Source organism: Schistocerca cancellata, chromosome 5 (assembly GCF_023864275.1).
Source record: "Schistocerca cancellata isolate TAMUIC-IGC-003103 chromosome 5, iqSchCanc2.1, whole genome shotgun sequence".
In the NCBI taxonomy this organism is placed as follows: Eukaryota; Metazoa; Arthropoda; class Insecta; order Orthoptera; family Acrididae; genus Schistocerca; species Schistocerca cancellata.
Genome location: NC_064630.1, coordinates 591930752 through 591954515, shown reverse-complemented (window position 1 = coordinate 591954515; position 23764 = coordinate 591930752). Strand labels below are relative to the sequence as shown.

At 38.0% G+C, this 23764-nt stretch overlaps 1 protein-coding gene across 1 annotated transcript in view; it reads right to left on the bottom strand.

Moving 5' to 3' along the window:
- Positions 1-23764, bottom strand: part of LOC126188949 (aquaporin-9-like) — a 268383-nt gene that overhangs the window by 22138 nt on the left and 222481 nt on the right. The window contains exon 5 of the mRNA XM_049930695.1: positions 6017-6234. Coding sequence (XP_049786652.1) covers positions 6017-6234 — 218 coding nt within the window. The remainder of the gene's footprint in view (positions 1-6016; positions 6235-23764) is intronic.

Genomic DNA, 23764 nt, shown 5'->3' with positions numbered 1-23764 from the left:
TGGTCTTTTGTAATAGTAAACTGGATAGTAAAAATCACTCACGAAAGCAAGCATGTTTACATGTATCTTCATGCCCCTGCCTCAACCTTTAATAAAATTGTAATATGGTCATGACATAAAGCAGCAAATAAAATGAGAGTTAGCTGAAAAAAGGGTTAAATTTTGTTCCCAGGTACATATGCCTGGTGAACTGCTAATAAAATAACGAAGGCAGAAACTGAAGGAACAAATGAATGTTAGTTACTGTCCTATAAATAGATGTTTCAACATTTTTCTTCCAAACTTGACTCTTACATCTATTCTCTGCAAACCACTGAGAAGCTCGTGGTAGAGAGTATGTCCCACTGCACCTGTTGCTATGGTTTTTTCCCATGTTCTGTTCACTCTTGCAGCAAGGAAAAATTATTGTTGAAATGCCTCTGTGCAATTTAATCTTGTTCTCATGATACCTTTGGGAGCGAGCATAGCAGGTTGTAGTATATTCCTAGAGCCATCATTTAAAGCCATTCCTGAAACTTTCTAAGTGGGCTTTTTTGGGACAGTTTATGTCTATCTTCAAGAGTCTCCCAGTTCAGTTATTTCAGCATCTCTGTGACATTCTCCCGCAGATCAAACGTCCGCCCCCGGTAGCCGAGCTGTCAGCGTGACAGAATATCAAGTCTAAGGGCCTGGGTTCGATTCCCGGCTGGGTCGGAGATTTTCTCTGCTCAGGGACTGGGTGTTGTGTTGTCCCAATCATCATCATTTCATCCCCATCAACGTGCATGTCACCAAAGTGGTGTAAAAATGAAAGACTTGCACCCAGCGAACAGTCTACCCGACGGGAGGCCCTAGTCACATGACATTTAATTTATTTACAGATCAAACAAACCTATGACCATTTGTGCTGCCATTATCTGTTTTCATTCAATATCCCTTGTTAGTCTGATTTTGATATGGGTACAAAGGTGCTGGTACAACAAACTTGCTTAATATTCTAGGATAGGTCACAAGATTAATTTGCAAACAATCTCCTTTGTAATCTGATTGTATTTACATAATGTTCTATCAATAAACTGAAGTTTGCCACCTACTTTACTCATGAATGAGCCTAGGTGATCATTCCATTTCATACCCCTGCAAAGTTGTTACACCCAGGTATTTCTGTGAGTTAACCAGTTCCAACTGTGACACTGACTACAGTCATAGGATACTACTGTTTTGTTTTGTGAAATACACAGTTTTACATTTATGAAAGCTAGTTGCTAATCTTTTCACTACTTTGGATTTGTACCAAGATCTGATTGAATATTTGTGCAGGTTCTTTCAGACAGTACTTCATTGCAGTAAACTCCATCATAAGTGAAAATCCTGAGGTTGCTATTAATATTGCCTGCAAGGTCATCAACAACCTACATGAACAGCACAGGTCCCAATATACTTCCCTAGGGCACACTCAAAATTACCATTACATCTATCAATGATTCTCCATCCAAGATAACTTGCTGCATACTTCATAGTAGAAAATCCCCAACCCAGTCACGAATTTCAAATGATACACCATTTATCATGTATTAAGTCAGGTGATGCTGAGGGAATTACATCAGGAAATGAGACACTTAAAGTAGCAAAGGAGTTTTGCTATTTGGGGAGCAAAATAATTGACGATGGTCGAAGCAGAGATGATATAAAATGTAGGCTGGCAATGGCAAGGAAAACGTTTCTGAAGAAGAGAAATTTGTTAACATCGAGTATAGATTTAAGTGTCAGGAAGTCGTTTCTGAAAGTATTTGTGTGGAGTGTAGCCATGTATGGAAGAGAAACATGGACAATAAATAGTTTGGACAAGAAGAGAATAGAAGCTTTCGAAATGTGGTGCTACAGAAGACTGTTGAAGATTAGGTGGGTAGATCACGTAACTAATGAGGTGGTATTGAATAGGATTGGGGAGAAGAGAAGTTTGTGGCACAACTTGACTAGCTAGAAGAAGGGATCGGTTGGTAGGACATGTCCTGAGGCATCAAGGGATCACAAATTTAGCATTGGAGGGCAGCGTGGAGGGTAAAAATCGTAGAGGAAGACCAAGAGATGAATACACTAAGCAGATTCAGAAGGATTTAGGTTGCAGTAGGTACTGAGAGATGAAGGAGCTTGCACAGGATAGATTAGCATGGAGAGCTGCATCAAACCAGTCTCAGGACTGAAGACAACAACAACAACAACACCATGTGATGGATCTATTGATAATAACTGTAGTTGTGATACTTTCTATATGCCATGTGAGAAAATTAGTAACAAATGAGAACTACAAAAACATTTGATCAACGGTAGATTACAATAATGTTTTGAAGTTTGCAATTCCATTCTTTTTTCAGCAATGTTTTACCTAAAACTGCATACATGAAGTACAAAAGGGGAACCTGTGGGATTGGTGCATTGTATGGAAATATTCATTTAAATTTCTCACTTTTCCAAGGTTTTCCAAAATGCTTTGGAGTTTTCTTTTATTTTTGAGTTGAAAAGAAGTTAATTATCCTACAAATCCCATTTGTTCAATGTGACCACAAATGGCATATATCACTTTAAAATATTTTGGTTATGAAATTTCTCAGTTTTCCATTAAATCAAGAAAGGTTACAATTTTTCATAAAAATCGGTGATATAAAGAAAAGTTAACATGTTAATTGTTTTGGCAATGTGACATATCCTGACTTTTTTTACAGAACTTATTTCAGAATTAAGTGCAATAATATTTCATTACTTTTAACTTTACAAAATTTACTAAACTCAAGAGGTGTGTTTTCTTTGTAAGTGTTCACTCATGTCTGCAGAAAAGTATGTATAACAGTTAATTTGAACAGTTTCTGGTTCTGGAACAATCCAGAATGTTATACATACCTAAAGTTAATTAGTCTTTGTTAGACTTTATTTCAAGCTCACATGGGAGAGTCTTTGTGCAGATGCAGAGTTGTAATTTAGTCTTTGTGCTGTGGACAGAATGTGCACCATGTTTTATGTTGGAAACTGTAATTTGTATTAAAAATCCATTTGAAATGTGTTATGAACTTTTAAGTGAGGGCAGTGATTAGTATGAAATCTGTTTATGCTTGAAAGAAACCTCTCTTGAGCAATGTTCATAAATTTCATTGTTTGCCATGTCTGGGTTGTAAAGAAACCAAAATGTGATGAAAATGTGCATCAATATTTTCACTAATATTTGACAAACCTGAACCTTTGCATCATCCCCTAGAGAAGACAATGTTTGGAGCTACAAATACATTCACAAAATAATATGAGTGTTAAAATATTTCGATCATTGCAACACTGTTTCCCATGTTCTAAATTATGCATTTACACAGCTATATGATCAGCTGAAGAACTGCAATTCATTATCATCAAACTATGAAACAATGGCTTTTAAGTGGTTGTAGTACAGCAGTGTTACAACGTGTGAGTTGGTTTCCACATGATCAGTGTTTTGAAATCCATGCTAGCTGGCATGGAGAAGGTCACTCTGTTCAAGATACCTCATTATGTTCTTCCAATTACTCGGCATCATTTTTTGCTTGAGGGATATGATATATTATCATAAAGAGTCACTAACTATGCCACAAATTCAGTGTAGAGCATGATATGGATTCCCTAAAATCCTAGACCTTTGTTCAGTTTTAAATATTTCAGTTGTTTCTCAATGTTACTAACACTAACACTTGTTCCACTCAACATTTTGGTGGTGTGAGGATTAAACTGGGTTTTCCTCTGTCAAGAAATATGTGAAGATGGAATTCAGCATTTCTGCTTTTGCATTGCTAGTCTCAATTTCAGTTCATTTCATCCATGAGCGACTGGACACTAACAATGGTGGCACTAACAGCCTTTACATACAAGCAGAATTACTTCATGTTTTGTGAAAGATCATTTAACAACAGTCTGCTAAGGTAATTGCTGAAGGCTTCACACATTGCTCTCTTCACAGCCAACATGTTACATTCAAAATCTCTCTTTCTATAGCTGTACACTTTGTTTTACATCTATTGTTTCTTTAGAAATTTTTTCACAGTGACTGTATACTTTGGGGTCCAGGGAATTTTCAACTGTTCTTCTGAACTTGAGCCTTATTTCCTCTACATGCTCCTGTCCAGTTATAAAGATTTCAGGTTTCTCACTGAGAAACCTTTAATGAACATATAAATCTTTCTACTTGTTTTAGTTTGGTAATCATTGTTACTACAACTACCTCATGGTCAATGGTACCAGTTTCATTGTGGGCATCATCATAGGTGTCAGGTGTATTTGTTACCATTAGGTCTAATATATTTCCATCATTGGGGAGGGGGATTCTGAACTATCCATTCTAGGTAATTTTCTGAGAACATATTTAGTAATGTTTCACAGGATGTCTTTTCACAACACCCACCACTAACAGAACTGTAATTATCTGTATTGCCTGTTACATGATTAAAGTCCATTTAAGTGATTACAGTATGATTGGGGAACTTATATACAAATGAACTGCTGTTTTGTGTAAAATAGTTGGTTAACAATCAGGAGGTGAGTCTGGTGGTTGTTAAAAGCATCCAATTACAATTTTATGCCACCCTTGATAATGAGCCATACCAGAATGATGTAACATGCAGTTTTGATTTCTATTTTGGTGGATTAGAGTTTCTCGTCTACTGTAATAAATGCACCACCTCCAGTTCCCACTGACTTATCCTCTAAGTATAAGCCTAAATTTCCCCTTAAAATCTCACTGCTGTCAACTTCAGTTTTTGACCCGCTTTCTGTACATAGCATTACATGAGCTTCACTGCTTTTTACAAGTGCTTCAAACTCTTGCAGTTTGTTGTGAATGTTTCAGCAGTTAACTACTAGGATTTTAATACTATGACCTATGATGGGCATTCCTTTGGATCTTACATAATACTTTTGGGCTTCCTACAGATGTCATTATCTGGATTGGATCTAGAGTCACCTAACCTAAAAAGCCCTAGTGTACACCCCCCTAAACAGTTAGCTACCTGAGTAGCAGTCTCTGATGTACAGTGCACACCTGACCCACTGAAGGAGACCTTACAATTCTCAACCCTATGGCACAAGTCTAGGAAATCATAGCCTACCTTGTCACAGAATCTTCATGGTCCTAGTTCAGACCTTCCAATGTTTTAATTGTTATAAATGTCTATATATTACTAGCAGATTTACTGGCCAGACATATTCAAACAATAACATAATGTATGAATCAATGAGAAATACCATTTTAATAATCACGGGACTGCACTGTACATAGGAATTTGATTGGAAAATCTGTTAGACACTGCTGTTTTACCTCTTAACACACTAAGGACAAAAGTCCATCAACAGAAATTGCTTGCCAGTAATCTTTTTTAAATAACCCATTGGATTTAAAATGGGAATTAAAATTTTTATGATAATAATAATAAAAGTCCTACTACTCAGATTGAGATTTCTTCAGTATCCATAATACTGTACTCAATTTCATCATGTACAGTAAAGTCTACACCTGAATTTCCTGCTTGCTCTGCTTCTCTGTAATAAAACATACATTCTGTATTTTCCTTGAATTTGTTGTAACTCTGCAATACCCTGACTGTAACAAACATAGTTTGCAATACATCTTATAATGTTTAAAGTGACTCTTTAGGCTCATAAAATTTAATTGACATGAATAAAACGGAACTTAAAGCACCTGAAATTAAAATATCATTAGGAAGATTACACTAAATGAGATACATGCACACTAGGAAGTGGAAAAGCTAGCTAGTAATTCAATAAAGTGATCTACTGTACTAGCAAGCAATTAAGATTTATCATTAGTAACCAATACAGAACTGATAAAATTACCACCAACAATTAAACGTAATGTAAATGTTATCTACAGTCTTCAGTTGAAAATTATTATTCATGATATTGAGAAAGTGCTACAAGAACTTAAAATGAATCTGTCACATTAAAATAAAGTGATGGTGTATAGTTTACTGCAATACAGTTGTCTTGTTTTTGTGTTTTTACTTACACAAACGCTTCTGTGCCCCAGCCAGCAATAGTAACAAAAATTCGAGGACCAAGATCACGAGCTGGATTTAAAGCAGAGCCAGTGTTTGCAGAGAAACCATTACCGATTGTTACAATAAGTATTCCAATGTACAGAGGTATCAGAGCTGGAGTTATTCCACAGTTATTTTCATCTATTATTGCACAAATCACTAGCAATAATACAAATGTAGCCATCACCTGTGACAAAAATGTTAGTAATATTAGTACTATAGTTTACAAAATATTACTACCAACATTTACCAGAATAGAAAACAGTAAATTCCTTTCCATTGCAGCTAAGATAGGTGAATTTCCTCCCTCAGTTGAAATAAATTCAATGTGCCATTGATAAAATATACACTAATGAGTCTTTTCCCTGTGATGCCACACCATAACTAAGTTAACTGACCATGGATATTCATGGTCAACTTCCCATACCTAGTGGGTTTGTGTGCATTACAGTAATGCATGTTATGCTGGTTAATATTACATTGGTTTGTGAATGAGGACTCATCAGAAAATAGTACTTCAGCAAAGAATGTGGGGATCATTTGCATTTGTTGATGTGCCCATTCACAAAACACTACCCAGTTATGGAGATTTACACCATGAAGTTTTTGATGCAGTGACCTGCAGTGTGGATGATACCTATGATGATGCAGTATTGTGACAATAATACTTACGGATGTATCGGAATCTTTATGTAATTGCTGGGCACTTATCTGTAGGGTATGGTACACTGCCACTAGTACAGCTATTTCATTAGCTTCTCCTGTAACTCATTTGCTTCATTTCCTTTTGCCAATCTGTATTCTGCCATCAGACATAAAGATGTTCACAGTCTTGTAAAAGAAAGAATGACACTGAGCTTTCTCTGGAAAAATACAAAGCCACAGCAGCCTCAACACTTCTCCTACAGTCTCCATAAATCAGGATCATTTCAATTTTTTCTTCTTTGGTTGCAACATTCACTGTCAACATGCACATCTGTTCACCAAATGATAGGTAAGTGTACAGAAAATAAACACAGCACAAGTATTGTGATGTTTAGAGCTACTACCTGTTCTACATCTTCATGTTACACGAGCTCCAGTCACAGTGTACTGCCTGTTGTGATATGTCATACTTCGCATCGAGTAGTCCCCTGTTCAGCATGTCAAAGGAACTCAACATTCTGAATGGTGTTTTGAAAGTTATGAAATACTGGCCTGTCCTATACCTGCAGCATGGAGGTAGGGTCCCATGTGTCATTGGATATTTAAGGACAATTGACTAGCAAGTCGTAAATTATGATTGTGTACCCATTTCTATTCCTCTGATTACAGTGCAATCTGTGACAAAATAAAGAAAATGCTTCAAACAAAATGTAAGTAGATTTTGCTTTAGAAACATAATCTGCATTAAAAAATGGAGTTTCCATTGAAAATTTAAAAAATGCCCCCTGCCACCCGCACATGGGGTTGGGTGGCAGGTCGAGTGTGATACCATTGTATGGTGTCCTCTGAGACAAAAAAATTGGAATTATAACTTTTTGAGATATTTCAATGTTTTCAATTAAAATGAACATCTTGTGTATTGGAGAAACTGAGTACTGAGATAACAACAAACAACCTAATCTACTGGTTCTAAAAACATGAAATTTGTTGGCAATGTATTTTGTGTGATGTAGACAGTTGCTAAGAGAGGATTTTTTTATTTTATTTATTTATTTTTTTAATTGAGAGATTTGCAAATCAACACCCAGCCTAGACCACTGGTTGCAGAAACATGAAGTTTGTTGAGAATAGTACATCATGGATCACAGATTTACAAGAAATTAGTAGAAAATGCAAGTTTATATGTCATTGTGGACTATCATATGCTGAATCATTAATAAATACACCAGATAGTACATTACATTCTTAAGCATTAAAGCAGTCACATCTTGTTTTAGCTGAATTTTGAAAAGGCTAACACGCACAGTGATACCTACATATAGTAATAAAGCAGTACCTTCAACTGAATCTTCTTCCTGATTGTCAGAAAACTTAAACCGTCAGCTATGAAACTGTAGTGTCATTAACAGATGAGGTTTTCAATACATGGTTACCAGTATTTGAAATTCTCTAATTTTTACACTTTCTTTTTGCATAAAACTGCACACAAATACATATATCTTTTCTCACTGTCTATTCATGATTCACCAGCCAATTTTAATCCAGCAGACAATTCCCATAAAAAAGCAATGGTATATAAAATCTCTTCTGTAACTTTCATTATGAAACATATCACAGGACATCTTTCTCTACTAGCATTACTTTTCTTCAACAGTAGTCATTGATGCCAGTATTATTTTTCAAATTTTGAACAGGTCAGTATTATCTCAGCTGCTTTTCTGAAAACTTCCATATAATTTTATACACAACACTTCATATTTCAAGTTAAAATTTATGAAAAGGAATTACTTTATTTTTGATATTACAACTGGTAGTATTAGCTCTGTATATACAGTTAAAATTATTTTTTTAGGAACATTTTGAATTGCAAATTATGTGGCACACTTAAAATTTCTATTGTTAATTACACACTCTAGTACTGTTTGCTATGTTTATTTCTGGATTCATTTATGAAATAATAATCAAAATTAATAGAAATCCATTTGTCAAAAAAAATTGTAAACCCTTTGGAGTATGGTTATTACCACAGAGTGGAGAGTAGTAAGCATACACCTGATGTGATCGGATGTATTTTTGTATTTTGGGCAAACAATGTAATTTCGACAATTCCAAGAACTGTATGATATACTAAAATGTGATAAAATATATTAACATAACAACAAAAATTCTGCAACAACAATTTTCAAATTTATTTAGATCATTTCAACCATGAGGACCTAAAATGTGAGAATTTCAACTTCAAGAATCTGACTCCTTGACAAGAAGAACTGGAGCCAACTCTACAGGGAAAGCTAAGTAAACTAGAAAGTTTATTGTAATCTTTGCTCCTCTCAAATTTTTCATAAAAGACTTTGCTTATTGTGGACGATAACTGTAATTAGGAAGGAGGGGGAAGATTACAAACACAAGAAAATAGCTAGTATGTGTATAAATGTCTTAAGACAATAACAAAATGAGGACAGAATCTAGCGTTACCTATTTCACTGAGCTATCAATCATAATATGGGAGCTATGACTAGCAAATTCAGAAAAGTACATGGATGACTGAGTCATATAACTATAAACAGCAGACAGAATAAAAGGAAATGAAAGGTTTAGTTATTAATTACAAATCTCTGGGTGTAACACTTTGTAGGGACATGAAGTGGAATGATCTCATAGATGCATTCATGGGTACAGCAGGTAACAGACCTCATTTTATACTGGGGAAATGAAATCTGTCTATCAAAGAGATTGCTTAGAAATCAGTCATATCACCCATCCTAGAATATTGCAAACACATGTGGAACCTGCACTAGGTAGGATGACAGAGGGTACTTAAAGTGTACAGAGAAATGCAACAAGAATGGTCACTGATTTGTCTGACATATGGGAGAGTGTCATAGAGATGTGGAAAGAACTGAACTGGTAAACTCATGAAACAGATGTAAACTATTATGAGATAGCCTACTTTCAGGAACTGGCTTTAACTGATGACTATGGTTATACTGCAACCCACTAGATATCAGATCAGACCAATTACAGCAAGCAAAGTCGCTTTTAAACAATCATTATTCCTATGCTCCATATGTGAATGGAATGGGAGAAAGCCCTAATAACTGACATAATGGGGCTTACCCTCTGCTATGCATTTCACAGCAGTTTGCAGAGTAGGGATGTAGATGTAAAAATAATGCCAATAAAATAATCATGATGCGGGCTCGATTTTACCCATATTTCTTTTATTGGGCCATGAATGACTTACTTTCCTAGAATGAAAAAGGAAGAAAAATGCTTTCAGTCACAGACCATGATTTTTATTAAAAAGCATGATGTATTTGAAGCCCTGAAGCCCATCTTCAGGTGCTTAACATATTGTTTTGTGATTCCCACATGTTTCTCTCTGTTATCTGTTGTATTTACATTTAAGCGGATAATTTACACTGTAAAAATACAGATTTTGCACATGATAATGGTTTTTCTTTAATTCTTTTTAACTTACTGAATACAGAGATTGTGCTAGCTGGACTGCTGTTAGCACTATGGAACTCAGAGTGATTCTTTCCACTGATTTCATGTGCTTTCTTCAATAACCTTCCACAATGCTCAATGGTTCCTGTCAATCAGTACATTAGGCAAACCTGCTATTAGTTTAGCTGTGGTTGTTCTTTGGCATTTCCACTTCACAGTCACATTACCAACAGTCAACCTGAGTAACTTTAGAAGGGTTGAAATGTCCCTGATGCATTTGTTATTCAGGTGACATCCAATGACTATTCCATGTTAGAAGTTACTTAGCTCACATGACCAACCAATTCTGCTGTTACTGTTTCTCTACAGGCAACACAACAATTCCAACCTCTTTTTATACTGGCATGTCCATCTTCCCTGTCATCTAGTTGTCATTTCTGCATTACACAGGTGTCCATATACTTTTGATCCAGTAGTGTATATGACATAAATATCATTGTTATACTGTCTTCCCCACCTCCCTTTCTGCATCAGGGCCAATTATTCTGCACAGTACTTTTCCCTCACAATTATCCAGCATGTTGACATCTCTTACAGTTAGTTTCCAAGTTTCTGAAGTGTATGTGGGCATTGATCTGGGTTTTGCAGATGATTAATTTAGTCATGCAGGATAAGAGCAATGATGAAAGCAGTTTTGTTAGGGCAAAGTAAGCTCTATTAGCTGCCTCTGGCACAAGGTATCAGTGTTGTAGGGTACAGCCAATAAAAAGTGTCTGTTGTATTTATTTAATGGGTTTTTCAAAATGAATATTGGGGTTTTAAGGCTTTGCAGCATCTATTACAATCAACTTACAATTATAAACAATACATTGAATGAAACAGCAACTCTAAAGTTTTTCTTTAATATGTTCAATGTGGACACCATTCATCACACAGCACACATTGGGCTGATAGGTGACTTCTTCCCAGACATTGATCAGTGTGGCTGGAGTAATTGTTGCAATAACTGCTTCAATCGTGTTTCTTAAGTTGGGTAGATCAACCGGTAGTGGAGGAACATACACATGATTCTTTATGAACACCAAATGCAAAAATCACATAGTGTCAGACTGGGTGGGTATGGTGGCCATGCAGAACAGCCTCTGTCATCCAACCCCTTGCAGCCAATCCAGTGTTTGGGTACAACATCATTTAAGCAGTTGTGTACTGAGTTATGCCAGTTCATCAGCACAACATCTTGCTGCCAAATAAAGTTGTGTGGTTTAGCTTCTTCCAACTGAGGAGACAGCCACAGTTATAGAGCATCAAGATGAGAAACAACAACAACAGTTGCTTCACTGAAAAACTGCCTATAAAGTTTCTGCCAGGATAAGGCACAAAAAACATTCAATTTAGGATAGTCTCATTCCAACTATAGCATCTTGTGGGGATTTTATGATCCTCAGATGCACACATTATGTGTGTTCACATTTCCCTTTAAGTGAAATGTTGGTTTATCACTGAAGACAACATGCTCCAGAAAATCTTCATCATCATGCAGCAACATTTCATTTGCAAAATTGACACATAAACTGTAGTCTGTAGGATTTAAAGCCTGTAACAACAGCAAATGATAAGGCATAGTCATAAGTGTCTCCTTAAAAGTCTCCACAAAGATATCACTGGAACTGCTAATTCATGATTAGCCCTCTGAACTGATTTTCTGGGGCTAAGTATGAAAGAACCTCTCACTCGTTCAATACATTCTTCAGTCACTCTTGGTTGTCCCATAATCTTTCCTTTGTAAAGATAGCTGTTGTCTTCAAACTGAGGATATTATCTATAGTTATTACTATAACTTGAAGGGTTACAATGGAACTCGATGTGGAATGCTTATTTCAATACATTAACAGATTCAGTCGTTGCAAACTGTAAAACACGAAAAGTTTGCTGATAACTGGTCACCATCTTTGCTATTAGTGCTTGGTAATGGAAAGCATGGGAGTCAGTGCACGCAGATGAGCACAGGTATACAAACAAAACTGTTTGAGTTTCTCTTTCATCTGATGTATTTAATTGTAAATTGAAATGGTGAGTCACAGACACACACACACACACACACACACACACACACACATATAACACGAGGACCTGGCAGCCAGACTGTGGTCACATGTGTGTGTGTGTGTGTGTGTGTGTGTGTGTGTGTGTGATACATGATGAGCAGCAACTATCCTTTTGATAATATTGTCATTATTCCATCCTGGATTTTCGATTAATTGTACATTGGATGTAAAAAATGCTACAAATCCTTAAAACTGTAATAATCATTTTGAAACACCTGGTACTTTTCACACACCTTACAGGATTATATTTTAGAAGTACATACATTAAACTGATAGATCCCAAGTATTTAAACTCCTAGACCTTCTCTGTTTCACAATGAGATATGGTTATCGATTTGTTTCATACATGTGCTCTGCCACAAGCCATATATTTACTTTTACACTCAATGATTGCCAGTAACATTCCCTTATTAACTTGTTCTAATGCAATGAACAACTCCTCTGTAAATCCGCTCCACCCTGTCCTTCCCTAGATCTTGCAGTTATGTCTATGTTATCATCAGAGCCTAATATTTGTGCTGACTTGTAGGAGACTGTATCCTTATCTCATCACATGTTACAGACTTAAATTAAAAATCCAACAACAACACAGCGTATTGGTGAACACCTTTCTGAATATCCAGTGGCTCAGACAATACTCTTTGAACCTTGACTCTGTTTTTCACAGTGCTCACTGTCATCATCACTAACTTCTTAGTCATTCCCATTTCCCTCAGAGCTGCATATAATTTCTACCTAATCACATTATCATATATAGCTTTGAAGTCAATGAATAGGTAGTGTGTGCCAATACCAAATTCAGTAGAGGAGTTTTTTTTTTTTTCATAACTCAATAAATGTAAAAGGATAAATTTGAGAGGAAATGTGTTTTTTCAATATCATACCAAAATACTAATTACATAAATGAGATAATTTAACATTTGCACTGCTTTTGGAGGTATGATTCCAACTGTGTGTTTGACTGGTCTAAAATTTTCAGTAGAGTAGATGGACAAAATTTTCAAGTTTTTTTTTCAAAAGTTGATTAATTCATAGATGTAAGTTAAAAGTTTAGTTAATATACAAATCAAAAGTGATTTTTTCCATTTCTTTTTTATCTTCAACATTAATTATCAATAAACCTCCTTTATTGTTCACTTTGCATATAAATACAATAATGTGCTACAATATATCACCCTCGTATTGTACTTTTTCTTATATGTTTGATAAGCAAAAGTGTAAAATAGCAACAAAAAGTATTGAAACACATTACAAAGTATTGGCTACAACAATACTAAACTGGAAATCTACTGATCACTTCAAACAATGTCCTTATCAAATTCCTCTGCTCCTTCTTGGATGATAAAATATGTCTTAAGATACCCTTTCTCTTTTCCTTGCTGGCCATGTTCTTCTTTTACAAAGTGGCTGCTTTCCTCATTTCCTGGCTAAGTTTCTTCAATTACAACTGTCTAATTTTGACAACTACTCTTTCTTCTTAGATTTTTCATATGGCATCACTCAATGAACCATTATTTTGAAATGCATGTTAGATTGTAGGGCTTCTAGTGGACTGAGCTTGAGATCCTTTGTTTCCCAATCTTTATTATCTTGATGATGCCATGTTGTTCCAGCACATAATAGGTTTCACTTGGTGAAGGAATATCTTTTTTTCTCAGAAGTCTTTTTCCACTCTACCAAACAGGAGTCAGATAAAGAATTTCATTTGGACCATTTTCTGAGGCCAACGGCCTTGTCACCCAGTGGTAACACCGGTTCCCATTAGATCACTGAATTTAAGCACTGTCAGGCTGGGCTAGCACTGGGATGGGTGACCATCCGGTCTGCCAAGCGCTGTTGGCAAGTGAGGTGCACTGAGCCCTTGTGAGGCAAACTGAGGAGCTACTCGATTGAAAAGTAGCGGCTCCGGTCTTGTAAATTGACATATGGCCGGGAGAGCAGTGTGCTGACCACATGCCCCTCCATATCTGCATCCAGTGACATCTGTGGGCTAAGGATGACACGGTGGCCAGTCGGCACCTTTGGGCCTTCATAGCCTGTGCGGAGGACCATTTTCTGACTGGGTGGCATCAATGTTTCTGAGAAAATCTAATAGAGCAGAAGCTATTTGGTTGCATCCTTTCAGTCTTTTTTTTTTTTTTTTTTCCAAGTATTAAAGGCAATCCTTTCCTTTGTCTGTGCTTGGGAATGAATCAAAATACAGAAATTGTGCAGCCCAACATGTCTTGAATAGAATACTTCACATGTGAACAGCTTTGGCTTTTGCCAGTTCTGTTGTATATCAAAACATACTCTAAACACATTTAGATTTTCCTCCTTCATTACTGCATAGAATGTTTTCAGAAGAACAGTACCTGTATGCACCAAAACATTTCAAGAAACATCAGGGATGTCCAAAGACAGACTCAAATTTGGCCTATAAATTTCATGTAACAGGTAAGTTACCAACTGAAAATCAAGGAGGATACAGCAGCATTACTAAAGATAAGGAATTCATGCATGCTACAAAAAGTAATATTAAAACATATAAATGTAGAGAGAGAGAGAGACAACGAGAGAGAGAGAGAGAGAGAGACTATTCAGGGAAAAAGTCTTCCTTTTTGCTTCTTTCTCCAGTTCCTGCATTTTAGTGATGTGATTACCATGTATTTTAGTATTAATTTATTGTGGTCAGTTTTGTCTAAACTACTTACAAGACAACAAAAAGTTGTGATATCATCATATGTGAGATCAGCTGTTCTACATTCTTTTCTTCCTAATATTTTGGATTCACTGGTATATCTGGTAGCCCATGTGAACAGGCATTTTCTTGTTCTTAATGGATTTATTGGATGCTTTCACTCTCAAGCTAGACTTATGACCTCATTCATGGGGATATTCTAGTCTTTCATATCATGTGTCCCTTTTGAGATAAATAATGACAATACTGTAGAACATGACAACAAAGTGCAGGTAAAATACAGCCTAAAACCTTTACTGTTGCTTGTTGTCATCAATAGGGGGGTTGGTCGCACAGTCAATCTAAAACCAAAACATTCGATACAATAATGCTCATACAAAACCTTATAATAGTAATGAGACAAATTAGTGAAATAAGTATTAATAAGTATTAGTAATAGTATAGCTAAATACAATCCCAAAGGGTTGGCTAAACCAAATTGTTCTGAAATAGCTTTAGATATTTGTTTCAGATATGCCCATCATATGTGAATGATGGCCTCATATACTCAAAACTGAATGAATTATTGGTCAGTATCTGAACAAGCAGTGAAAAATTCATAAGCACTTCATGCAGACAGAGCATTTTCAGGCAACAGCATTCACTAAATAATTACACACTTTTAAACACTGACTCGTAAAAAACTGTAATGAATTCTTAATGTTCATTCGAATGAGCTATGTTATCCTCAGTGGATCTGAACTCAGTAGTCCACAACACTATCTCAGTGCTTTTCACCCAAGTCCATCACATACACAAATAATTGAAGCACAGCTAAATTCCTATAAGTTCATAGCTAACAAGAATAATTAAAGTGAGATTAAAGACTGCACATATGAAAACTGGTCATTCCCTGAAATTGCTTGAAAAGTTCTATGTTTCAGCAGAAATCAGAATACACTAATACTTAAAAGTCTTCACTTGTGACCTCTAAATACTTTAGTGTCCCCATGCTCACAGAGTGAAACATGTGGTACACACACCACACAGAATTTTACCACATTGCCGACTGACTGCAGATGAAAACTACATGATGAACCACCTGTAATGGGACACCCTCCTCTAACATTACTTTTTTTTATATATAGAAATAACTGATACTATTTACGCGATTGCTGATTGTATAGGTGAACATTATCTCAGTTGTTTAAATAAAATAAAATGAGGCCAACATAACCACTAATTGAATCAGTGTAAAACTTTTTACTTCGACTGCCATTCAGAATTTATACAATAATTTAACATAGATACATACGATAAAAATATTCAGCAAATCTTTGCGGTCAGCTTGTAAACTCTTAATAAAACACTTATGCATTATTTAAAGAATTTCAACTAAATCTTAAGCTAACATTGGCCACATCTATAACTCTAGTCAGAACACTAACTTAACACTTTTTATTCCCTCACAAATATAAATGAATATACGTCAAATGCTGCTGGATTATTAAAAGAGATATGCATGCTTATACTGTTATTTGTGTATATGTGCAGGAGCTCACAGTTACAGCACTATTTACATAAAATTAACTAAACTGTTCATAACATTTTGTATATTAGTTTAGTTAGAAAAGTGGTCTGTTCATTCAGTTGTTGGCATCATCCACTTTCATTCAGTGTATCACAAATACACAGTATGTAATGGGCTTAGATGTTTAATTTTCATTGAGATCAACCAATTGCCACAGTTCCAAAGCTGTCATTAGTTTTTTATTGTTTCTGTAAGCCATTTATGTATTTTCAGTAATACCACATTTAATGTTAATACTTCAAGTCACAGGGTTCCTCAATTTCAGCTCATCCTGCAACCATGCCACTGGAACTCACACACACCTCTTTCCACATGGGTTATGCTGACGACCTTGGTAAACTCTGACCCCCTTACTTGCTGGCCAACCCTATCCCTGCTTTTAGCACTCCATCCATCTCAGCATGGTTGCCTGCAGTCCAGCAGACAGCTCGCTACTCGAACAAACATTGATGCTGGCCTACAGTTGTCCTGTCAGAATCAAAGCACCCTATGGCAGTTTAGTCAGCTTCTTGCAATGTCACAATTTCCTACCACCTGAGCACTCAGTTAATGAGTTCCAGTTTCTGAATCACTTGTCTTAGCCTCCATTTTATAGTTTAACAGCCTACTCTTTTACTGCAAACTTTTCCCTGACAAAGCTATATTGAACTGGGCAATAATCAAGAGTTAATGTTGTTGTGTAAATCAGTACTTTCTGTTGCTGCAGAAAACTCTCTCACATTATCATTGACAAGGACATCCTACATTGTTATTCTCCCTTTGGGTCTCTCACAAGCACAGTCTGTGGTTACCGACTCTTCCTTCAAGTGGCTGAGAGTAAATATAGAGTTCTGCAAAAGTGCATAGTTTTCAACACGCTACAACAACATTAAACACTGGATTTTTACCAAACCATTTCAATATTTCATGCATGGTGACAAGCTCAATTTGTAACTACAAAAATGTGAATTTTGAAAAACTGAGCATTTATCAATGTCTGAAGAAAAGCTTCTCAATGTCCTTTCTAACATTTATCTCTGGGTAAAAATTTGGTCCACCACTGACTATCCAAGAAGAACTCCACATTGATAAGAGCCTATTTCAATCTGATTTTTTGGGAGGAAATGATGGAACAGGAGGTTTGAGTACATCTTATAGCCCAAGTTTAGGAATGTCATTCCTCAATAATTTGCACATGCTATTTGACTTTCTTTCTTGTACAGTGTGTGTATAATTTTTTCCTTCCACTGTGTAGTATTCTTCTTCTTCCCAGATCAATGTTACTATTTTTAAGAGGAGGTGTTCAAATTTCTAGCCATCCAGTTTTAGTAATTCTGAAGACAATTTGTCTGATCCAACTGCCTTGTTGTTCTGAAGTCATTTCAGTGTAGTTCTTACTTCTCCAACTTTAGGAGAGGCCCAGATCTCTTCGTTTGCTTGTCCTTGTTCATCCATGGAAACATATGAGATGTGACCAGAAAGTAACATCAATTTTTTAGTTTTGTGGGTTTTATACATGTTTGATATTCACATTTTTTATCTCATTGCTACATGTGTTACAGATGTATGTTTGCATTTTTAGTTGTTTTGAATATTTAGTTTATTGTTGACATTTGAAAAAGTTATATATGTGATTTTGGGTGCTCAGTGAATTTTTGCTTTCAAAAGATGGGCACATCAGTTACTGATGACAGTGTGGAAGAAGTAAAGAAAATTGTATTGGAAAATCACTGAATCGTCAGCATATTCTTTGACTCATGCCAAGTTTTTTTTTTTTTTTTTTTCCAAACACATCACATAGGCATTGCTCATGAATTGTTGAAAGAAGTCAACAATGATTCAGAGGTTCTACAGAAGGTTATAATGGATGACAAAACTTAGGTCAACTCGTATGACACTGAAATCAATTGCCCTAATGGAAACTGCCTGAAGAGCCAAGAATGAAAAAAATTTGACAAGTTCAATTAAATGTGATCATTGTTTTCCTCAATTACACTGGGATAGTGTATCATGAGTTTCTGCTTCATGGTCATACAGTCAATAAGGAATACTATGTGAAAGTTATGCAGCATTTTCCTGATGCTGTCCAAAAACATGGCCAGAATTGTGGCAAAATCACTCATGAAATTGCATTATGACACTGCTCCCATTCACACCTCAATGTTTGTTCATGATTTTTTTGGCAAAAAACAGAACTGCTATGTTGCCTCAAACACCGTATTTACCAAACATGTCCCCCTGTGACTTCAATCTACTTTCAAGGCTGAAGAGAACTGTGAAAGGACATTGTTTTGCCACAATTGATGAGATAAAAAAAGAATCACTAAAGCAGCTGAACACCATAATGAAAATTGAGTTTCAGAATTGCTTCCAAGACTGAAAAAAGTGATGGTACAAGTCTATTATGTCTGCAGGGGATCACTTTCAAGAGGACAAAACTGAAGTTTAAGAATAAACAATGATTCTTTAAGAAAAAAAAATCCTTTTACTTTCTGAACACATATTGTACTGTGTGAGTCTAGAATTAATTTGTCAAACTGCTTACACCATCATTCCAGTGTCCTTTCTCTTTGCTTATGATGATACCACTTCTGACCTAGATTGGGCTGTTTTCAGAGTGAAATAGCTTCCGTTCATCATTTAATGTTACAAAGAATTTTTTTGCTCCATTCTGATTCAGTAGTAACCTTATTTTATCAATACCATTGTTCAATAATTCTTTTATTTCGTTGGTGAATTCTTTTTTCAAGGAGAAAAAATTAGAAATTTTAAGTTTTACTAATGGAAAATCCAGGATCGAATGTAACAATATTAGAGAGGAAAGTTGCTACTCACCATATAGTGGAGATGCTGAGTCGCAATTGGCACAAAAAAATATTCACACAATTATAGCTTTTGGCCATTAAGGCTTTTGTCCGCAATAGACACATAGGCACACACACACTCACGCAAACGCAACTTGCACAAACATCTTCAGTCTCAAGACAATTGAAACCACACTGCGAGCAGCAGCACCAGTGCATGATGGAAGTGGAAACTGGATGGGTGTAAGGAGGAGGCTGGGGCAGGGAGGGGGAGAGATAGTATGGTGGGGTTGGTGGACAGCGAAGTGCTGCAGTTAGTTTGGATGGAGGGCAGGAGAGAACATGGGGAGGGGGGGGGGGTAAGTAACAGAAAGAAGATAAATATAAAGAAATTAAAAGACTGGGTATGGTGATGAAATGATGGCTGTATAGTGCTGGAATGGGAACAGGGAGGGGGCTGGATTGGTGAGGACAGTGACTAACGAAGGTTAGGGCCAGGAGGGTTACAGGAACGTAGTATGTATTGCAGGGAATGTTCCCACATGCACAATTCATAAAAGCTGGTGTTGGTGGGAAGGATCCATGTGGCACAGGCTGTGAAGGAGTCATTGAGATGACGGATATCATGTTCAGCAATGTGTTCAGCTACAGTGTGGTCCACATGTTTCTTGGCCACAGTTTGTCGGTGGCCATTCATGTGGACAGACAGCTTGTTGGTTGTCATGCCTACATAGAATGCAGCACAGTGGTTGCAGCTTAGCTGATGAATCACATGACTGATTTCACAGGTACCCCTGCCTTTGATGGGATAGGTGATGTTAGTGACCAGACTGGAGTAAGTGGTGGTAGGAGGACATATGGGACAGGTCTTGCACCTAGGTCTATTATAGGGGTATGAGCCATGAGGTAAGGGATTGGGAGCAGGGGTTGTGTAGGGATGGATGAGTATTTGCATAGGTTCGGTGGATAGCGGAATACCACTGTAGGAAGGGTGGGAAGGATAGTGGGCAGGACATTTCCCCTTTCAGGGCACAATGAGAGGCAATCGGTAGCTTGGTGGAGAATGTAATTCAGTTGCTCCCGTCCCAAATGGTACTGAGTTATGACGGGAATGTTCCTCTGTGACCGGGCAGTGGGACTTTGGGAGAATGGAAAGATAAGGCACGGAAGATTTGTTTCTGTACAATGTTGGGAAGATAATTACAGTCAGTGGTGGCTTCAGTGAGACCATCGGTATATTTTGAGAGGGACTGCTGATCACTGCAGGTGTGACGACCACGGGTAGGTAGGCTGTATGGAAGGGACTTCTTGGTATGGAATGGGTGACAGCTGTTGAAGTGGAGATATTGCCGCTGGTTAGTGGGTTTGATATGGATGGAGGTACTGATGTAGCCATCTCTGAGGTGGAGGTCAACATGTAGGAAGATGGCTTGCTGGGTGGAGTAGGACCAGGTGAAGCAAATGGAGGAGAAGTTGTTGAGGTTCTGGAGGGATGTGGATAGGTCGTCCTCACCTTCAATCCAGATAGCAAAGATGTCATCAATGAATCTGAACCAGATGAGGGGTTTAGGATTCTGGATGTTTAGGAAGCATTCCTCTAGATGGCCCATGAATAGGTTGGCATAGGATGGTGTCTTGTGGGTGCCCATAGCCGTAACCCGGATTTGATTATAGGTAATGCCTTCAAAGGAGAAGTAATTGTGGGTGAGGATATAGTTGGTCATGGTGACTAGGATGGAGGTTGTTGGTTTGGAATCCATAGGGCGTCTGGAAAGGTAGTGTTCAATAGCAGTAAGACCATGGGCATTAGGAATGTTAGTGTACAGGGAGGTGGCACAATAGTGATGAGCAGGGCACTGTGTGGGAAAGGGAGAGGAATGGTGGAGAGTCAGTGGAGGAAATGGTTGGCATCTTTTCTATAGGAGGGTAGGTTCCGGGTAATAGATTGAAGGTGTTGGTCTACAAGAGCAGAGATACACTCAGTGGGGGCACAGTAACCGGCCACATTGGTTCATCCTGGGTGGTTGGGTTTATGGACTTTAGGAAACGTGTAGAAGGGAGGAGTGCGGGAAGTGGTAGGTGTAAGTAGAGAGATGGACTCTGGGGAGAGGTTCTGGGATGTGCCTAAGGATTTGAATAGTGACTGGAGATCCTGCTGGATTACTGGGATGGGGTCAGTGTGGCAAGGTTTGTAGGTGAAAGTATCTGACAGCTGACAGAGTCCTTCCGCCAGGTAATCCTTGCGGTTCAAAACAATGGTGGTGGAGCCTTTGTCTACAGTTGGATCGTAACGTCGGGATCAGTTTTTAGATGGTGCACTGCAATTCTTTCTGTGGATGTAAGGTTAGTTTGCATGTTGAGGGATTTGGGGAATGATGGTGAGGCAAGGTTTGAGGTTAAGAAATTCTGGAAAGTTAACAGGGAGTGGTTTGGGGGCAGTGGGGGTGGATCACGGTTGAATAGAGGAGTGAACTGAGATAGGCAAGGTTCAATATTGGTCTTTGATTGAGTCTGATTGGTCAAGTTGGTGGCAAAACAGTGATTCCACTGTAGGTACTGGGAGAAGGAGAAAAGGTCTTTAACAAGTCCTGCACGATTGACTTTGGGAGTGGGGCAAAAGGTGAGGCCTTTGGAAAGGACTGATATTTCTGTGAAACTAAGGCTTCTGGAGGAAAGGTTCATGACTGTGTTGTGGGTCTGTTTAGGTTTTGGGTTCTGTGTGGTGGTGGGAGGGAGTTTTGGAGGGTGGGATAAGTGTAGTAGATCTGCGAGACAGGGTTTGTCAGCTATGAGGAGACGTGGGGGAGGTTTGGAGGTTGCTGTAGAGGAGGTGGACAGTGGTACTCGAGTGGGAGTAGGAAATGAGAAGGATGGAGAGCTTTTTGAGGTGCAGTTGTGTACATTGCTCAAGTTCCTGAAGGGCAAGAGTTTCAATGTGTTATGGGTTCCAGGAATTTGGAATTACATAGCAGCAGAATTTTGGGGATGGAGAGAAAGTACTGCAAGGAGTAGTGGGCTTGGTTGCTATGGTCTTGCAGGACTATGTTGGTAAAGGCTAAGGATTGGTGGAATCTGATTAGGTGGAGGTCACTGTGGAAGGACGGGTGGCAACCAGAGATGGGTGATTTAATGGTAAGCCCAATTGGAGGGATTACATGAACCAAGCAAAAACGCAGGAACAGTATGTGGGACTGGGATCTGGCTAAGGATAAGGAAACTTTTCTGTACTGATGCAGATGGAAGGAACAAGGATCCAGGTGGTGCAAAAAATGCGAAAAATTGTGTAAAAAGTGCAATTACGTCCAAAAAAATTACGCAAAAATACACCCAAATACGTGTGAAAAATCACGAAAAGGTCGAAATGGATGAAAAAGGGGTAAAAAAGAGATGAAATCTGAATAAGACGACGATAGCGGAAGGCGAAAACTCACTAAAATTGGCGAGTAGTCACAAGGATCAAAGTAGAGAATAACCAATAATTAATAAATACATGTACATTACTGTGGGTAGCAGGTCTCCCACCACCTCCTAAAGTCCCACAGTCCAGCCACAGAGGAGCATTCCCCTCATAATTCAGTACCATCCGGGACTGGAGCAACTGAATTACATTCTCCGCCAGGGTTTCGATTACCTCTTGTTGTGCCCTGAAAGGAGAAATGTCCTGCCCATTATCCTTCCCACCACTCCTACAATGGTATTCCGCCATCCATCGAACCTACACAAATACTCGTCCATCCCTACACAACCCCTGCTCCCAATCCCTTACCTCATGGCTCATACCCCTGTAATAGACCTAGGTGCAAGACCTGTCCCATATGTCCTCCTACCACCACTTACTCCAGTCTGGTCACTAACATCACCTATCCCATCAAAGGCAGGGGTACCTGTGAAATCAGTCATGTGATTCATCAGCTAAGCTGCAACCACTGTGCTGCATTCTATGTAGGCATGACAACCAACAAGCTGTCTGTCCACATGAATGGCCACCGACAAACTGTGGCCAAGAAACATGTGGACCACACTGTAGCTGAACACACTGCTGAACATGATATCCGTCATCTCAATGACTCCTTCACAGCCTGTGCCATATGGATCCTTCCCACCAACACCAGCTTTTATGAATTGTGCAGGTGGGAACATTCCCTGCAATACATACTACGTTCCTGTAACCCTCCTGGCCCTAACCTTCATTAGTCACTGTCCTCACCAATCCAGCCCCCTCCCTGTTCCCATTCCAGCACTACACAGCCATCATTTCATCGCCACACCCAGTCTTTTAATTTCTTTATATTTATCTTCTTTCTGTTACTTACCCCCCCTCCCCATGTTCTCTCCTGCCCTCCATCCAAACTAACTACAGCACTTCGCTGTCCACCAACCCCACCATACTATCTCTCCCCCTCCCTGCCCCAGCCTCCTCCTTACACCCATCCAGTTTCCACTTCCATCATACACTGGTGTTGCTGCTCGCAGTGTGGTTTCAA